The sequence below is a fragment of the Perca flavescens genome, chromosome 4 (genome assembly GCF_004354835.1).
Source record: "Perca flavescens isolate YP-PL-M2 chromosome 4, PFLA_1.0, whole genome shotgun sequence".
In the NCBI taxonomy this organism is placed as follows: domain Eukaryota; kingdom Metazoa; phylum Chordata; class Actinopteri; order Perciformes; family Percidae; genus Perca; species Perca flavescens.
In genome coordinates, this window is record NC_041334.1 from 4,184,990 (window position 1) to 4,201,326 (window position 16,337).

General features: G+C 42.1%; 1 protein-coding gene across 5 annotated transcripts in view; it reads left to right on the top strand.

Annotated features, from left to right (window-relative positions):
• The window catches only part of matn4 (matrilin 4), a 43,518-nt gene that overhangs the window by 10,918 nt on the left and 16,263 nt on the right, over window positions 1-16,337 (top strand). For 4 of the 5 annotated variants that reach the window (XM_028576221.1, XM_028576220.1, XM_028576223.1 and 1 more), the window contains exons 2-5: window positions 8,323-8,446; window positions 13,384-13,559; window positions 13,703-13,861; window positions 14,980-15,211. In XM_028576221.1, coding sequence (XP_028432022.1) covers window positions 8,374-8,446; window positions 13,384-13,559; window positions 13,703-13,861; window positions 14,980-15,211 — 640 coding nt within the window. In that variant the 5' untranslated portion in view covers window positions 8,323-8,373. Of the gene's footprint in view, window positions 1-7,551; window positions 7,614-8,322; window positions 8,447-13,383; window positions 13,560-13,702; window positions 13,862-14,979; window positions 15,212-16,337 lie in introns of those variants that run through there. The other variant, XM_028576222.1, reaches the window with a different exon arrangement.

Consider the following 16,337-nt stretch of genomic DNA (forward strand, 5'->3'; position numbering starts at 1 on the left):
AGACACAAATAGAATGTGTCATCATTTAGGCTTCTCAAGTGAAGTAAAGTAAAGTGAAGTGAAGTAAATTGAAAATTTTTAGATTTTAGACTGATATCTTTAATCTTTATTTTATCATTAAAGGCTTGTTCTTATAAATCGATAACTCAGTTAATTGAGAAAATAATCGGCAGATAAATCAACAATAAGCTCCTCGAACGCACGTCTAAAGCTGATAAATCTGAAGAACTGTGACATCCCACCTGATGCAGTTTCAACTTCTCGTACTAATGTGTATAATGTGTTCTGCAGAGCCACAGAGAGATGTCGGGGTCAGAGTCCACCGACTGCGGGTTTGAGTGGACATCAGGGGCGGATGCACAGGAAGTCTGGAGAATACATTAACATGTTCCGCTCCATCGGGGGGGGTAGCACAAACTCCAGGCCTGTTATGCACTTGTCAGTGTTCAACGGCAGATAATGCAGTTGTCTAAAGGGATAGTTCAGATGTTGTGAAGTGTGGCTGTATGAGCTACTTCTCCATAGTCAGTGTGTTAGCTACAGTAGATGGTAGTCGGTGCGCCCCCCCAGTTTGGAGAAGCAGACAGGAGTACCGTCACGGAAACTAAGCAATGTCCTGCTGTGGACGGGGGCAGCAGCTAAACCTGTTTCAGGGGCTTTTCACACCTGAAAGTCCGGACCGAGGTTCATGTTTTTATTACATTGTAGGCTATACTTTTGATGTGGTTACTTTGGGTTTCACATTGCAGTTATGCAAGCGCACTAAAGAACTCTACATTACATAACTACGTCCTGTCGTCATCACATATGTAAACTCCGTCTCCTGATACTTGTAATTCATTGGTTTGTAGACGGGCTTCCCCGTCCTCTCGTACTCTCTCTCTGGGGTCGGAGTTTTTGTGAGATTTCTCCAGCTGACTGCTACTCCCGTGCTACGCGGCTCTTTTTTTACTTGGGTTTGAGGAGCTGCAGCACTGTACACTGCTAATGTATTCTCTGCTCTGATAGCCGACAGCTGTCTGCTCTGATCCTATCCACCGTCATTCTCTCTTGTGTACACACTAAGCACTCAGCTATTCCTTAAAGGTGCCGTAGGTAGGATTGTGAAGATCCAGGACTTAGCAAAAAAATTTGATACATCGACAACTTCTCAGTCCCTCCCCCCTTTCTGCTAAAGCCCAAAACGGTCTCCTAAGCCCCTCCCCCCACAACGGAGAATGAATGTGTGTGCATGAGCAGTGATTGACATGCAGTTAGACACCCCTCCTGGCCCTGATTGGTGCATCTGAACAGGGAGCAGTGGATTTTTGCAAATTGCACACCATGCTGTAGGTGGTTAATTACCTGCTTCATGTAGTTCTACTAGAACATAGGGTCAGTTTCAGCAAATATGACAACATGTTAATTTTATATTAAGTCTTACCTACTGCACCTTTAAAGGAGCTACGCTTCTCTTATACCACACGATAGCCTGCCAGAACTTCCTGTATTTGGTTTCAAAGTCTGAACCATGCAAAATGCTTTCACGCTAGTAATAAACCATGGTTCAGTTTGAGACAGACCACGCCCACCTCCTTTGGTCAGACCAAATATCGTCCGTTTGGTACGGTGCGTGGGGGAGGTGTCACACCTGTGATTTTGGTTCGGGTCAAAGTGAAAAGTCTGGAAGTCCATGTGGCCAGGTTAGCTCAGTTGGCAGAGCAGGCGCACGTATATAGAGGTTTACTCCTTGATGCAGCTGCCGCGGGTTCGACTCCAACCTGCAGCTGCATGTCATTCCCCCTTTTCTCTCCCATTTCATGTCTTCATCTGTTCTATGGAAATAAAGCTCTAAAAATGCCCAACTAAAAGAATAGTCCGAAACTCCGGACCAAACGAGTTAAGTGTGAAAGCAGATATCTAAAAGAAAATCTATATTGGTTTAAGTGTACACTATATTTAGAATATTTTCACTGCTTTGGCTTGTTTTCAGACGGCCATTTACGACGGGAACTGAAGTTATCTCTGCTCTCTTCAAAGCCACCACACTCCTTTGGAAAAAAAAAACATTTGACCTCACAAAGAAAAAGCCAGACAGTGCCACTGACTCGTCTGTGCACTATTAGAGTTGTGCGCTTTTAAATGTTCTTTTATTTTCTTTGTGGACTAATGTGTTGATTATTTTCTCGATCAACCGATTAGTTGTTTGGTCTATAAAATGTCAGAAAATGGTGAAAAATGTGGATCAATGTTTCCCAAAGTCCCTCAAATGTCTCGTTTTGTCCACAACTCAAAGATATTCAGTTTACTATCACAGAGGAGTGAAAACAAAATAGAAGTTTTATTTTTTTTTCTTAAAAACTGACTCAAACTTATTAATTGATCATCAAACTAGTAGGGGATTAATTTAATAGATGCCACCTAATCGATTGTTTGCAGCTCTAATCTGGTCTCACTTCAGGTTATATATTGGGAAATATATTTTACCTTGAACATCCACTCCTCTGCATCTCTGCTGCTGCAGCAACAGTTTATTTTTAACTGCCTGCACTTGAAAAGACCCTTTAAAAGAAACGGCCACTGTTTGATATGTCGCGGTAATCTCACATACATGCCAACGTCAACAACTGCTGCGGCTCTTGGACTCCTTTTTAACAACCAGCTCTATAAACTCTGCGCTTGGTTAACGATCAGCTGCATCAAACTGCTCCCTGATGTGCATTTACCCGCTGGTTTTGCTTAACTTTTTTAAATATAAAGCAAATTTTCTTCCAGATTAAACATCATTCAGGTAATTATCCTATAATTTTAGTTCTTAGAATAAAATGTGCATCACAGTTCACATTTCAAGTTTGGGGGGGGGGGAGGGGATAAATAAACTGTATTCCCAGAGGTGGCAAGAGAGCAGACACAGTTTTCATTTGTTTAAAGTGTTAATTGAAGGAAATAGGATCTCCACTTATATTTAGCTGCTAAGTAAGAAACACAGCGTTAACTGACTCGCAGCAGCCTTCGTCACCAGCCAGTCAATGAAATGATTAATGAGAACATATCTCAGCTGAATGATTCTCTTTGTGGATAATTATAGAACATGTGTTGGTCTGTGACCCACGGTGAGGGGGGAGTGGTGTGTGTGCGTGTGGTTGTGCGTCTGCGGTGCACGTGCTCAGTAGCAGCAGGTTGTTGTTCGGTGAGGAGCCGGTGAGGGAGACAGGAAAGGGGTGTTGGGGGTGAAGGTGGTGGTGGTGGGGGGTTCGGCTTCAGAAAGTCACACTGAGGAGTCTTTGTCCCAAACACACACACACACACACACGAGATCGAGACCAAACTCTGTAATCTGTTGTTTCGTTGAAAACTCTCCTCTGTGTGTTAAAATTAGCTTCAGTGCATTTTCATTTCATTTCCAAATTGCCAAATGATCCTTTTCTTTCACAGTATTTCTCTCTGTTAGTGCTGAGATGGACATTGGACAATATTTTTAAAAATACCAACAACTAATTCAAAGCATATGATGATATTATAGGCTGTTTTTCCCCCCGTGTCAGCTGAGTGGCGTGTCCATATTTATTTTGGCTCCCATGTTAACAGGTAAGAGCTTGCACACTGCCTGCGTGACAAAATAGAATAGGAAAATATGTTTATTCGTCATTTTGACACAAATACATTTAATAAATGACATTTTGATGTTTGAAAGTCTAGGTTTTGACATAAATGCAGATATAAATGTAATTTAAAAAAATAATAATAATCGATTTTCAAATATTGCACCTGTCAATACAGAACGAAATATTCTGTAGCCTATTTTGCTGTCAATACTGCCGATGTTTATGTTTAACATTGTATTTCATTTTATCAATGGGAAACCATCCATGTGTACAGACAAGGCTAGCAGCAGCAGCGCCCCGTCAGACACGTTTCTGGTGTGCAAAGACGTAGAAAACGCCACGCAGCCGCCACGCAACTGACACGCAACAGAAACGCCACGCTCACGCCACGAAGGCGGTGTGCAGCCGGCCTAATACGAAACACAGGAGCGTTTTCCATCCTCATATCTAAACCAGAGAACGTTACCGTCGTGGTTTCAAACACGCCGTTCAGGTTGTGAAGCATCATACATTGCAGCTTTTCACTTAATAATGGACCAATTTAAAAAAAAAAAATTGTTCTTCACCCACTTAAGCTTGAATTATGTTTATGTGTTGAATCTACGCTGTACGCCTAGATACAGACCCTAAGCCGTATCCTGAAACTCAACCTCAACAACTGTGATTGGTCCGCTTGGCTGGGCTTGGTAGCATTTCCTCCTTCACTCACTCATTCATTCATTTACGGGTTCTCCTTCTCCGCGAACAAAATGAAATCGAGGAGAGGCTTAAATTTTCCTGCAACAGCTTTCTAAACTGTGGTCGGAAATAACTATATCTGCCTTAAGACGCAAAAACGTGGGAAAAACACCGAAAATGACCCCTTAAAAATGTGTTTTTCCTGTCTCCTCCCTTTCCTCACCAGGTTCTCTCCGCTCATCTGTCTCTTCTTCCCACTCCTAATCTTCTCTTCTCTCTTCCCACTCTCTTGTTTGACATTAAACAGGTTACCTATGACATCTTTCGACACGTGAGAGCGTGTGTAGGCGTCATTTTCGACTTCAGATAATTAGTTTTAGCCTTTGCAGAATGTGGACATTGTTGTGTGGTGTCGAGGAATAACTTTATTAGAAATGATTCTATTCTCCATTTTTTTATTACACTACATTACCTGTCATTTAGCCTACACTTTTATCCAAAGCGACTCACATTTGCTATATATTTCAGATGTTGCACGCCTCTGGAGCAACTAGGGGTTAAGTGTCTTGCTCAGGGACACATTGGTTGACGTATCACAGTGGGAATCAAACCCAGATCTCCCACACCCAAGGTATGTGTCAGATCCACTGCGCCATCACCACCACCATGTACCTACACATCCACAGACTCATCAATTTACAAAAGGAGTGTGTCTGTCAGGCATTAGGTTTGACTTTGTATTAGATTGAAGGGAAAGAGATGTAAATCACAATATTAAGAAATAAAATCTTTTGGCCAAGCAACTTTTTTTATGTGAGGTGGTTTTTGGGACATCTTAGGTCCAACGTGTCCCTCTTGCTGGAGGAAATGAGAAAAACATATAGCCATGCACACAGAGTACACATGGAACCACAGGACATCCAACCCTGGTGTAAAAAGTTGGACGCATACAAATATTTCAGGTTTTAAACAGTTCAACAGATCCTCCCGATTTAATGTGTGGGGAAACACAAACAGTGACCTTTTGTTTAAGTCTGCGAGATCTGTTACATAAAGCTTTGAGCCAAATCTATACGTCCTGGGAAGTGAGTGGGAGGAATCAACAATAGGTGCTATACGTACATAAGACGGTCACGGCCGAAATGTAGGAGACCTTACTGCAAAAAGCATGAATAGTTTGCTCCAAAATGTTTTGGCTGACTGTCTGTTCACTACAGAGATGAAAAAATCTGGAAGAGATGAGAGAAAGTGGGCAAGGCAACGAGACAAACAGAGACATCAACAGAGAAATGAGCCGCTGTGCTCGTCTACATCGGTTGACTCATTACAATACCTGCAGACACTCCAGATTTACACCAGAGTCTCCCTACTTTTAACAATTTCTCCTGCCTGGCTCCAGATTGGTTATTTGTCCCGCTAATCTCCTGATTTCCTAGTAATATGACTCAGATGGATGTTTCACGCTTTTTGTGATGTGTCCAGACTGCAGGATATGTCAAGGTACTACCTGGCAACCCAAAACAACTCGCATGACATGCCACGCGCCATTTGTCATACTCAAGCTCACGAACAAACTATCCCCAATTTATGGTTCTGCGTTGAATCTACGCCGTAGGTACGTACGTAGGTACGTATAGATATGGACCCTACGCCGTAGTCTTCAGAAATGTAACTACACATCGTAGAACAACGTGAAATCAAGGAGAGGGTTAACTTTTTCCTGCGATAGCTTTCCGACCGTGGTCAGAAAGCACAGGGGAGACATTTCACCGTCGGAGTCGGTACTCGTTCCGAAGCCAACACCCATCACTCTCTCCATGCATACACACACACACACACACACCAGCTCTGCTATTCTCTTAAAGAGATATGCTAGATCGATACAGACACACCAGCGAACATGTATAAATCCTCACAACGACGTTGGCCGCTCAAGCAGGCCTACGCCGTCGTCTCTGTGTAGAGCCATAAATCGGCCTCCAGTCAACTGAATTGAAATGGATGAAATTGTGTATGCGTCAAGACGTCTGTCCTCTCGGTGCAGGACCGTCCCGTTTCTGGCTGCTAACCTGCTAAGGAATACGCCACCGTTTGTTGAAATAGTTCTTATCACGGTCTCCCCTGGCTGTAGATAGATGGGCCAATGCATTTTTTGTCTCAGTGCAAGTAATTATGTTACTTAGGTTTTTTGTCTTTCGTTGGCTCACTTTTACTCACAACATGCTAACCGGCAACATAGGATTCCATTCACTACGCTAAGCTAACTAGCGGCGGTGCTTACGGTGCACCGGACTAAAACAATGCATGCACAAAAAATGTGTTGGCCCACCCATCTACAGCTAGGGGAGACCATGATAAGCCCTATTTCAACAAACGGTGGCGTATCCCTTTAAGGCTCTTTAAAATTGATTTCATTTACACCGTTGTATTTATTGTATTAATCGTATTAATTTGAGGTGTAGGGTTACATGGGGACGTTGCGAGTAGGCTTTCCAGCCAATACCCCAGAAAATCTCCCTCTTTTTTGGCAGCCATATGTTGGCAGGCGTGCTCATTACTCAGACCTGAGCCATGATGACCACATGCTCTGGCTGCCACTCAGACACAGATAAAACCCCTAGAGGACCAGAGGAAGAGAGGTGGCTTTGATGATGCCTGTTTGAGTTGACTGTGTGCCCTGAACGTAAACACAGACGTTATCATTACCCCTGTGCTGCTGCTGCTGGTCGGGCTGATAGCCTGCAGGGATACTGACAGACACACGGGCAGATTAGGGACTCTGTGTGCATCTGTACACAGCCGTCTATTAGCAGGAATTGCTGTGCACCTTCTCCAGGTGTTTGCAGCCCAGTGTTTTACGATGGGGACGGACTGGAATGTCCCTCTGCAACACGCCCGTCAACAAGCGATTACAGAGTAGAAAACCAAACGGATAATATGTACTCCTTGTCTTCTATTGGGCACAAAAAGTAGATTTGTTTTCATGCATAACACAGACTTAAGATAGCCGTACGAAAACCTATCCACAACAATTCGTTTGATATCTTACAAAATTACGGTGAGCGTTTGCGGTTTGGTAAAACACCAGCTCCTTTTAATGGTAACTTTTTTTTTTTTAAACCTGAACTCTAGTTTTCCATGTTTTTTGTGTCTAAATGACTGATGGGAACAACAATCGTTGAAATTGCTCCAGTATTAAGCAAGACGTAACAAGCTGTAATGTATAGTTAACGGGGCAATTGAGTGCCTTCAATTCACGTCCACTAAAAGTGCTGTTTTTGTCCCTGACAGGCTCAGATTATTACTCCAAGTGTCTGACAACATTGTGGAAAGGATCCCTAGGAGTAAGGAGTAAGATCCATTTTGTTTAACATGAAACAGCCCCAAAATCGCTATTGCCAAACCCACCAGCCTCCATTTAAATAAACTAATTAACTAACTAAAATAATTTGGTTTGTGAGCCATCCCAAAAATGGTTGAAAACTGTGTTTTTTGGTGTCCCGCCTCAGCAGTAATGGTCTCAGTCTTCACCTCTCTCCTGTCCAAACAATTAATAATGTTTCACTAGTGTTCCTACCACTGACGGTTAACTGTAACACCCTGCCAATAAGTTAAGAAAAAAAAACATTAGAGGGGGACATTAAATGTGGATGTGATCTGAACACAAAACTTTTATATGTGGTTTCTGTTCTGTTAGTTATTCTTTTTCCCTCTTAACTGATGACACCAAAACACAGGGTTGAAGATGAGAATTAGCACAGAGCATCATGCATCTGTTTGAGATCAAGACAAGCCCAGACTTTGAAAATAAAAATCTGTAACTGGAGCAAGACAAATAGTCACCTAAATGTTGCATAAAACTTCACTGTTGAACCATTTGGTCCCTTTTTAAACCTGATGTCTGGACTTCTCTTGCCACATCACTAAATAAGCAGGCACAATTCTGTTGAGGACACTTCAGCAGGAGTTACAAACTCAGGTCCTCTCTTGTTCCCACAAATAACCTCTTTTGCATTTCTCTCTGCTTCCCTTCTTCTTCCCGTCTATCTCACCGCCACAGTTTGATCCAGTTCCAGCTCCGGAGTCCAGCTGTTAGATCGGTATCATCAGGATGAAGATGAGACAGCTCGGAGCTCTGTGTCTGCTGACCCTGGCTGCCCTCGCCTCCGCCAGGCCCAAAGCAGGTCAGTCTGCTGATACTGGGAGAGAAAAAAAGAGAGAGAAACTGGGTTTTTAAAGTTTTTTTTATTATTTTCCTCCCAAATGGGGGTAAATGGAAGTTTTTAGCATTCAATACATCTCAGTTTTAAAGTGAGAAAATTGAGACCACATAAATAGACTTTGCCGTTTTTACTTCTTTATAGGATTGTGTGCAATTATGTATTTTATATATTGTCATTTGAATAAATAAATACTAGACAACCAAATAAACAGACAAAACTCACAACACCCTTTCTACCACAAATATATATTTGATTTCATGTTAGGGCTGGGGGATGTGGAGAAAATGAAATATCACAATATTTTAGACCAAATTCCTCGATATTGATACCGCAACGATATTTTAGTGTTGACTATTGGTGGATTCACAACATATTTACACAATGAGATTTTTGATAATCATGTTGATATGACTAAGTGGGTAAAGGCAAATAATAAAACAGTTACAACAGTCTGGTAAGTTCAGAAAATGACATCACTTTACTGTAATGCAACCTTTAAAGTACCCATATTATGAAAAAAACACTTTTTCTGGGATTTGGGGTGTTCTTTTGTGTCTTTGGTGCTCCCACACACATACAAACTCTAAAAAAAATCCATCCATGCTGTTTTGAGTGAGATACGGTTTCTGAATGTGTCCTGCCTTCAGTCTCCTGGTGAGCTGTTCAAAATCGGCTCGGACTGTGACGTCACAGTCCGAAATGAGCTGGCTAACCACAACCGTTAGCTCGCAGCGTTAGCATGCTAACGCTAGCATGCTAACGCAATCATGCTACGTCGTTCTCAATAGCAAAGCACTGCTACAACAAACACACAAGTTCACCATAATCTACAAAAGAACTACTTACATGTGCGCCCTCATTTAGAAGTCTCCCAGCTAATCCTGCGTTGTAACTGACCGAAGTTGGAGAAACAGGCTTTCTTTTACGGTCTCTAGAGTTAGCTAGCTGACATGATCTACATCTGAGCTACTGAGCATGTGCGAGTGCAATCAAAGATAGTACAGAAGAAGAAGATGAAAAGAGGTCTCACTCTAGCTAAAACAGAAACCAGGTGAAAAGAGGATCTGCAGCAGTGAGAGAGAGCTGTGCAGTACAACAAAAATATGGTGTTTTTTGAAAATTAAACCATGTAAACCTATTCTGGTACAACCTTAAAATACAGTTATGAACCTGAAAATGAGCATAATATGGGCGCTTTAAAACCAGGAAAAGACAACACTTATGTCATATTACGATATTACGAGATGATATCTAGTCTCATATCATGATATCGATATAATATCGATATATTACCCAGCTCTATTTCATGTTATATTTTATTCCTATATTCTAACTTCTGCGCTGTTTTATGTCTTAGATTAATCATTTTACTGAGATCGCTGTACTGGGTTCTTAGTTTGCATGTTCTCCCCCATGCATCCAGGTGCTCTGGTTTCCTCCCACCGTAAAAACATGCATGCTGGGTAACTCCCAAAAAGTCCTCCATACGGCGATATGGAGAAGCATTTATAAATTATCGCCCCTAGCAGGGGCAGGAAATACGACCCACAGGAGCGTTTCCCGTCCTCGTATCTAAACCTGATAACGTAACAGTTGCAGGATTAAACCACCTCGTTAATGTTGTGAAATGGTTGCAGTTTGGTTACAGTTTGGCACAAAAAACTACTTGGTTACGTTTAGTAAAAGACTGTGGTTTGAGTTAAAATCAGACGTTACGTTACTTCCGATTACGCATGTGAGGCAGAACGAGACGTAGCTACCTTTGTTCCTTAAAGTAAAAAAAAAAACTCAACGTTTCCTTTTATTTTCCAACTGGACACATACCACAGGCTCCTGGGTGAAAGTCCACCCATCACAACTGTTACGACCACTACAGGGCGCCGCCACTATAAACGTAAAAATGAGTACTAATTGCTGCTGGAACAAACGATTTATGGGGTCGTTTCTCAGGGAAGGACAGCCTCGTAACTCCTGCCATTGCCCTGATGTAGACACTGGCATTACAACTAGACCCATCCTAATTAGTTATAGTAAGATGGGTTAAATTAAATTCTTCGTATGTCTAAATGTACTTAGGAAATAATATCAATTAATTATACTGTAGATCTAAGATTTCCAAGATTGCCAATGACTGCTTCTTTGTATTGATGTGCATATGACAAATAACTTAAGTCAAAGAAAAAAACTTTGATCGACAAGTTGAGAAAGACCTCCGTGGGTTCTCAACAGGAGTCGTCTCATGTGAATCGTGACCTAATGGTTTGGACTCATTAGATGTGGTTTACGTTACATCTGCAGCTGAAGGTTGACTTGATTTATATGGCCAGACAATGACGTGAACATATTTATAAGATGTTAAAAACCAGCCTCATGTCTGTTTGAAACTAAAGACAGATTCCACAACAATCCCACAAGTCTACTTTTTACCGGCACCGAGTCCCTGCTCTGACTTTCAGTCAAAGCCTTTGTGAAGAAATCCCGGATAATCAAAACAATTCCTCCCTAACTCATAAAGCCACACCACGAACACAGACTCACCTCGTCTATGACTGCTGTGTTTTTAGACCAAGATGATGTTACAACACGGGAGTGTGTTCACAGTAATGCTGACAAATTAAAGACAAAAACAGGTGTCCGGAGTCATGGAGTAGTAAGTTCAGGTGGTAAATCATCTGAGCGTTATACCAGAGTGCAAAGACCTGAACAGATGCTTTATCCCAGGAAAATGTCAAACTGAAAAACACACACACACAAACCTGTGAGGATTTGAAAAATTCACATTCCTCTCCCACGTATAGCATTGTTTGTTCAGGCGAGACACTACAGGTGAATAGAGTAAAATCAATGATTATTTAATAGATGTCACCAAGAAAGTTCCCCAGATTCCCCAGACTTACATTAAGACAACTATTTTTATTATTACAAGTTTTCTGAAGGAGGCGGAGGAGGTTATGTCATTATAAGTTCAAAATAGTTTAGAAATGTGTGTATTTTTTGACAATTCCACCAAGGGGAACAACTGGTTAAACATCTTTACGGTTTTCTTTTAAACAATATTACACTAGAGGGTGTGACATCAATGGCACGACAGTGATGCGGCTGATACCGGGGCGCTCCTCATAGTGTGTGTTCACTGTCAGCGTCATTTCCCCGCTTCCCATTTATTTCTATGGAAGCTGCCGTGCAATGCATTCTGGTAGAGTCGCGGGGACTTTGGAGGAGCGGGGCCTCGAGTCGCCCGCTTCTAATTTGCATCAAGTTGAATCCAGCCAACTTTATGCAAATGAGTAGCGGCCGGATCAACGCCTGTCAAAAACTCACAAAAATCTTTTTAACTGAAATGAAGACAGATTCAGCAACTGCATGGCCTATTTCTCGCTTAAAATGTTTTCAGAAACACCTTTCGTGATCTACTGTATTTTTTTGTATTCCAACAAGCAATCATTATGGTCCATTTTGAAACCAAAAGACCCGTGTGACGCGTTAGTCCAATCATCTGCAGCCATCGCAGTTGTAGGAGGGTGTAGACTGGTTTATTTACCTATCAGTGGTCAGTGAAGAGAAACTGATAGTCTGCAATGCTGGGGAGCGGGGCGATCCCTTCCATGAAAACAACGCTTTCATGGACACGTTCCATTAGTTTGTGAGCGTCATTGAAGTGCCAATAATGTGACGTTAAATCAAACCCTGTAGTGCACATGTGTCAAACTCAAGGCCCGCGGGCCAAATCCGGCCCCTTGCAAGTTCTGATCCTGCCCACATATCAATTTAGGTTTACAACAAATTTTGGCCCGACTATTTGTGCGCCAAAACCAAAAAGAAGGAAACTGTTTTCAAACTGTAATTACGCGACACTCAAAACAGAATTTGGCAGATTTGCCGACTTTGACATTCAGAAATTCCCACAGAAGCATGTGAGTTTGCATATTCAGGCCTGTGAAACAGGTTGTTGTTAAATAGGTAATCATTGTTTTTAGATCGATTTGCTAAACTCTATGAAGGAACATTTTTTGCTTTATGTCGACCAAACTGTAAGTGACAGAGCTGTGAGACATGCAACAATACAGTCAAAAAAGTTTGACTTTCGATTAAATAAAAGCATGTCAATACACTATACATGTCTGGCCCTTAATGCGACTCTGATTTTCTAGTGTGGCCCTTAGTGAAATTGCGTGTCAATCACTGCTCATGCACACGCATTCATTCTCCCTTGTGGTGGTAGGGGCTTAGGAGACCATTTTGGGCTTTAGCAGAAAGGGGGGAGGGACTGAGAAGTTGTCGATCGAAATTGACTATTTCCATCGACAGATTTAGCTCCTGTACTTCTGCGAACTCCACATGTAGCAGCTATTTTTAACATAGTGTCGAATCACAGGCACAGCTGAAGTGATCCAAACATTTCCAGAGTTTTTGTGTGATCTACTTTGTTTCCTGATTTATTTTCATTAATACAAATGTTTCAAACACTGTTTTTAATCAACTCAGTAACGTCGACATGGTTAATGGCGGAGTAGTGTATTAAGTGATGTTCCTGGTGTTCTCAAATGGCTCTGGGTGTGATGTCATGCTGATTTGAGCACTTTCTAAATGTCTAGTTGACCAATCAGAGTGCCTGGTCGTATAATGATTATTATTTTTTTAATTCAAATACTTAACCAGAAGGAAACGCCTTGAGATGAATCATCACATTTTTAGGGGGGTTCTTAAGACAAATATACAGAAAATACAAAACACAAAATATATTTACACATACACACAGGCTAAAAATTATTAATTGTAAAATAATCATGTCCTTAGTCCTCCTCGCCTCTTTCAGAAACCCAGATAAAAATCTAATTTTTTAGCCCCAGATTTCCAGTTTCGTTCCTCCGTGTTAAATGTTTTGTCCCTCCTCTCAGGTCCTGAGCAGAAATGCAAGTCTGGTCCGGTGGATCTGGTCTTCCTCATCGACAGCTCCCGCAGCGTCAGACCACATGAGTTCGAGACCATGAGGAAGTTCATGATCGACATCCTGAGCACCCTGGACATCGGGCTCAACGCCACCAGAGTGGGCGTGGTCCAGTACTCCAGCCAGGTACCGTAGAATCCAGATCTGTATTTATTCAACCATGTTGTTCAGTGAAGCTTGCATGACAAAGGTGCGGAGGATACTTTGATGAACATGATGATGAGCAGGACTTGGATACAAACGGCCGCCTCTCTGCTCTTCTTCTTCAGCTCCGCAATGAGTTCTCTCTGAAGACCCACGCCAAACTGGACGCCATGGTGAAAGGCATCAATGAGATCATCCCCCTCGCTCAGGGCACCATGACCGGACTCGCCATCAAATATATCATGGATTCAGCTTTCATCGCCGAGGAGGGAGACAGACCGCAGGTAGTGCAATAAAGACCCCTGTTGTTTTTATGTATTTAGTTCATACTCAGACTGCAGACTCACTGCCAGCATTTTGATTCATTACATTTATTTAGTTTGTTAGTGGTTTGCTTGAATTACTTTCCATCAAACTCTGTCACAGAGTAGATCTGATCTGACATCATTCACCAACACATTAACAAATATGGTGTTTATGTTGTGAAATGGTTGAAACAAGTTTTTTTGTGATTGTTGCGGGCAAAAATCCTTGATTATGCGGCACGTTTTCTTAAAAAATGGAAAAGCGATGGAATATGCGGAATGTTTATGCAATTTCATGCAATGAAATTGCGGGAATTTGCAAAAACTGCGGTTTGATGAAAAAGAGAAAAAGAAGTGATTCCCCCAACACCCTGCTTTTCGATGATGTTCACGTCGCGTAATTACATCACTTCATAACGTTCCCATGGCAACAGGAGAAAATGGCTGCTGTTGTGTGAAGTAAATGCAACATTTTTCAACTTTCTGCTAAGATATATGTGACTTTTTTTGCAACGACAATGCGGGGATTATGAAATCATGCAAGCCCTGCATATTTTGCGCGGAAATCAACAATTTATGTGGCGAAAGTGTGGCGTATTTGAAAAAATGCAGCCCCCGCATAAATATGCGGACTTTGGCTGAATATGCATTGAATTATGCGATTGCATAATCGCGTTTTTCTGGAGGGACTGGAAAAATCATCATGGTTTGGGTTAAAATCAGACGTTACTTCTCCTCCTGTTATGCATGTGGAGCTGAATTTGACAGCTCATAACGTTAAAAAGAACTTGCTGTTTATTTATATTTTAAAATCGGAAATTAACCCCGGACACCTGGGTGAAAGTCCTGTGTTTGTTTGACCCGTCCACCCCCCCCCCCCCTGAACATACCTCCTTACGCAGGAACTTGGGCGCTTTTATACTTTGTCACACTACTTCCTGCTTTGCTGCCGTCACAAACGTTAAAATAAGTCGTACTTTCTGCTTGAACAAACGACTTGGTAAGAGTCAGATTTTCCGACAGTCTTTCTGTGAATATAACACCCCCCTCCTCCCCACGTTACCTGAGCACCGATCCTGAGCGTTTCCCTCCCTCAGGTCCCCAACGTGGCCGTGATCGTGACAGACGGGCGTCCTCAGGACCGCGTGGCGGAGGTGGCAGCTGAAGCCAGAGAGAAAGGCATCGAGATCTACGCCGTGGGGGTGGCCAGAGCCGACATGGCGTCACTGAGGGCCATGGCGTCCCCGCCCTTCGAAGACCACGTCTTCCTGGTGGAGTCCTTTGACCTCATTCACCAGTTTGGACTGCAGTTCCAGGACAAGCTCTGTGGTAAGACCGGACCGGAAGGAACTTCACTGTCTGTAAAAACCCAAAGAATACAATTGTTTATTATCGTATTTTGCCAAAACCTTTTTTTTTTCAATCATAGCAGGATCTTTGGCTTGAACTTTACTTAGACTTGGTTTGGTTGAGTGTATAATTTAAGGTTTATTTACATCATTTCTTGTTGGAAAGTGCAGTTTTATGAGAATACGAAATGTGAAATGAACACAAATTGCACAAAACTCAATTTTACTGGAATGTGAAAACTGAAATCCTCACTCTCCCAGGACTACATTAAATACAGATAAAAAATACAGCTCATAAATCAAATGAAATACCTGACCTATGAAAGGAGTTATTCTTCAAGGATTACAGGATCATATTTTTGTCAAATCTGAAACTAAAGACCTTTATGCCACTAATAGATTACTTTCATTTGAAGTCACCTTAACATAAGACAAGTTCAAACCCAAGAGCCAAGTCTGGAATTTAAATTTAATGCTGTTGGCTTTTGGGATTACAAACACAGTGAATGTCTAGCCTGGATAGAAACAAAAACCCCATGCCCGTCTAACCCCACAGAACCTAATACTTTTTCAGTACAGCCTCTATAAATCCCTTAAGTGCAAGATATTTCCCTGTGCTGCTATTATTCTAGACTGTTGCCGGCTTCCTTTAGTGGGAGATGGAAAAGGAGAGTAAAAGCAGACAAATAAAGTTTAAGACAGTTGTTATGGTTGTTGTGGTTGTTAAGCTAACCTAGGCTCCTAAGGACCCACATACGAAAGGCTAGCCTAGCAGGTACCTATTCCTGCAGGCTGCATTTGACTTGAAAATGAGACCTAACTTTACTTTACTTTATTCAGGACACAGAAAAAATGGTCCACAGCACCATAGCACTTTTCCCCACATATGAGAGGGGTTGTGTTGTATTTGCGACTCACCCAGCTACTGTACTTCACTTTGCCGCTTTGAAACGGCCTGCTAGCTCCGCTGTCTCTCAGCTGACTCCACCAGCGTGTTCTGAGAGTAGTTGTTCAGTTTAAAGTTGCGCGCGGGAAACGAGAACAGCTCCAGTCTTCTTTTTTATTTATCCAAAGGTCTGTCCCAGGTCGTTAAATCGCATCCTCGT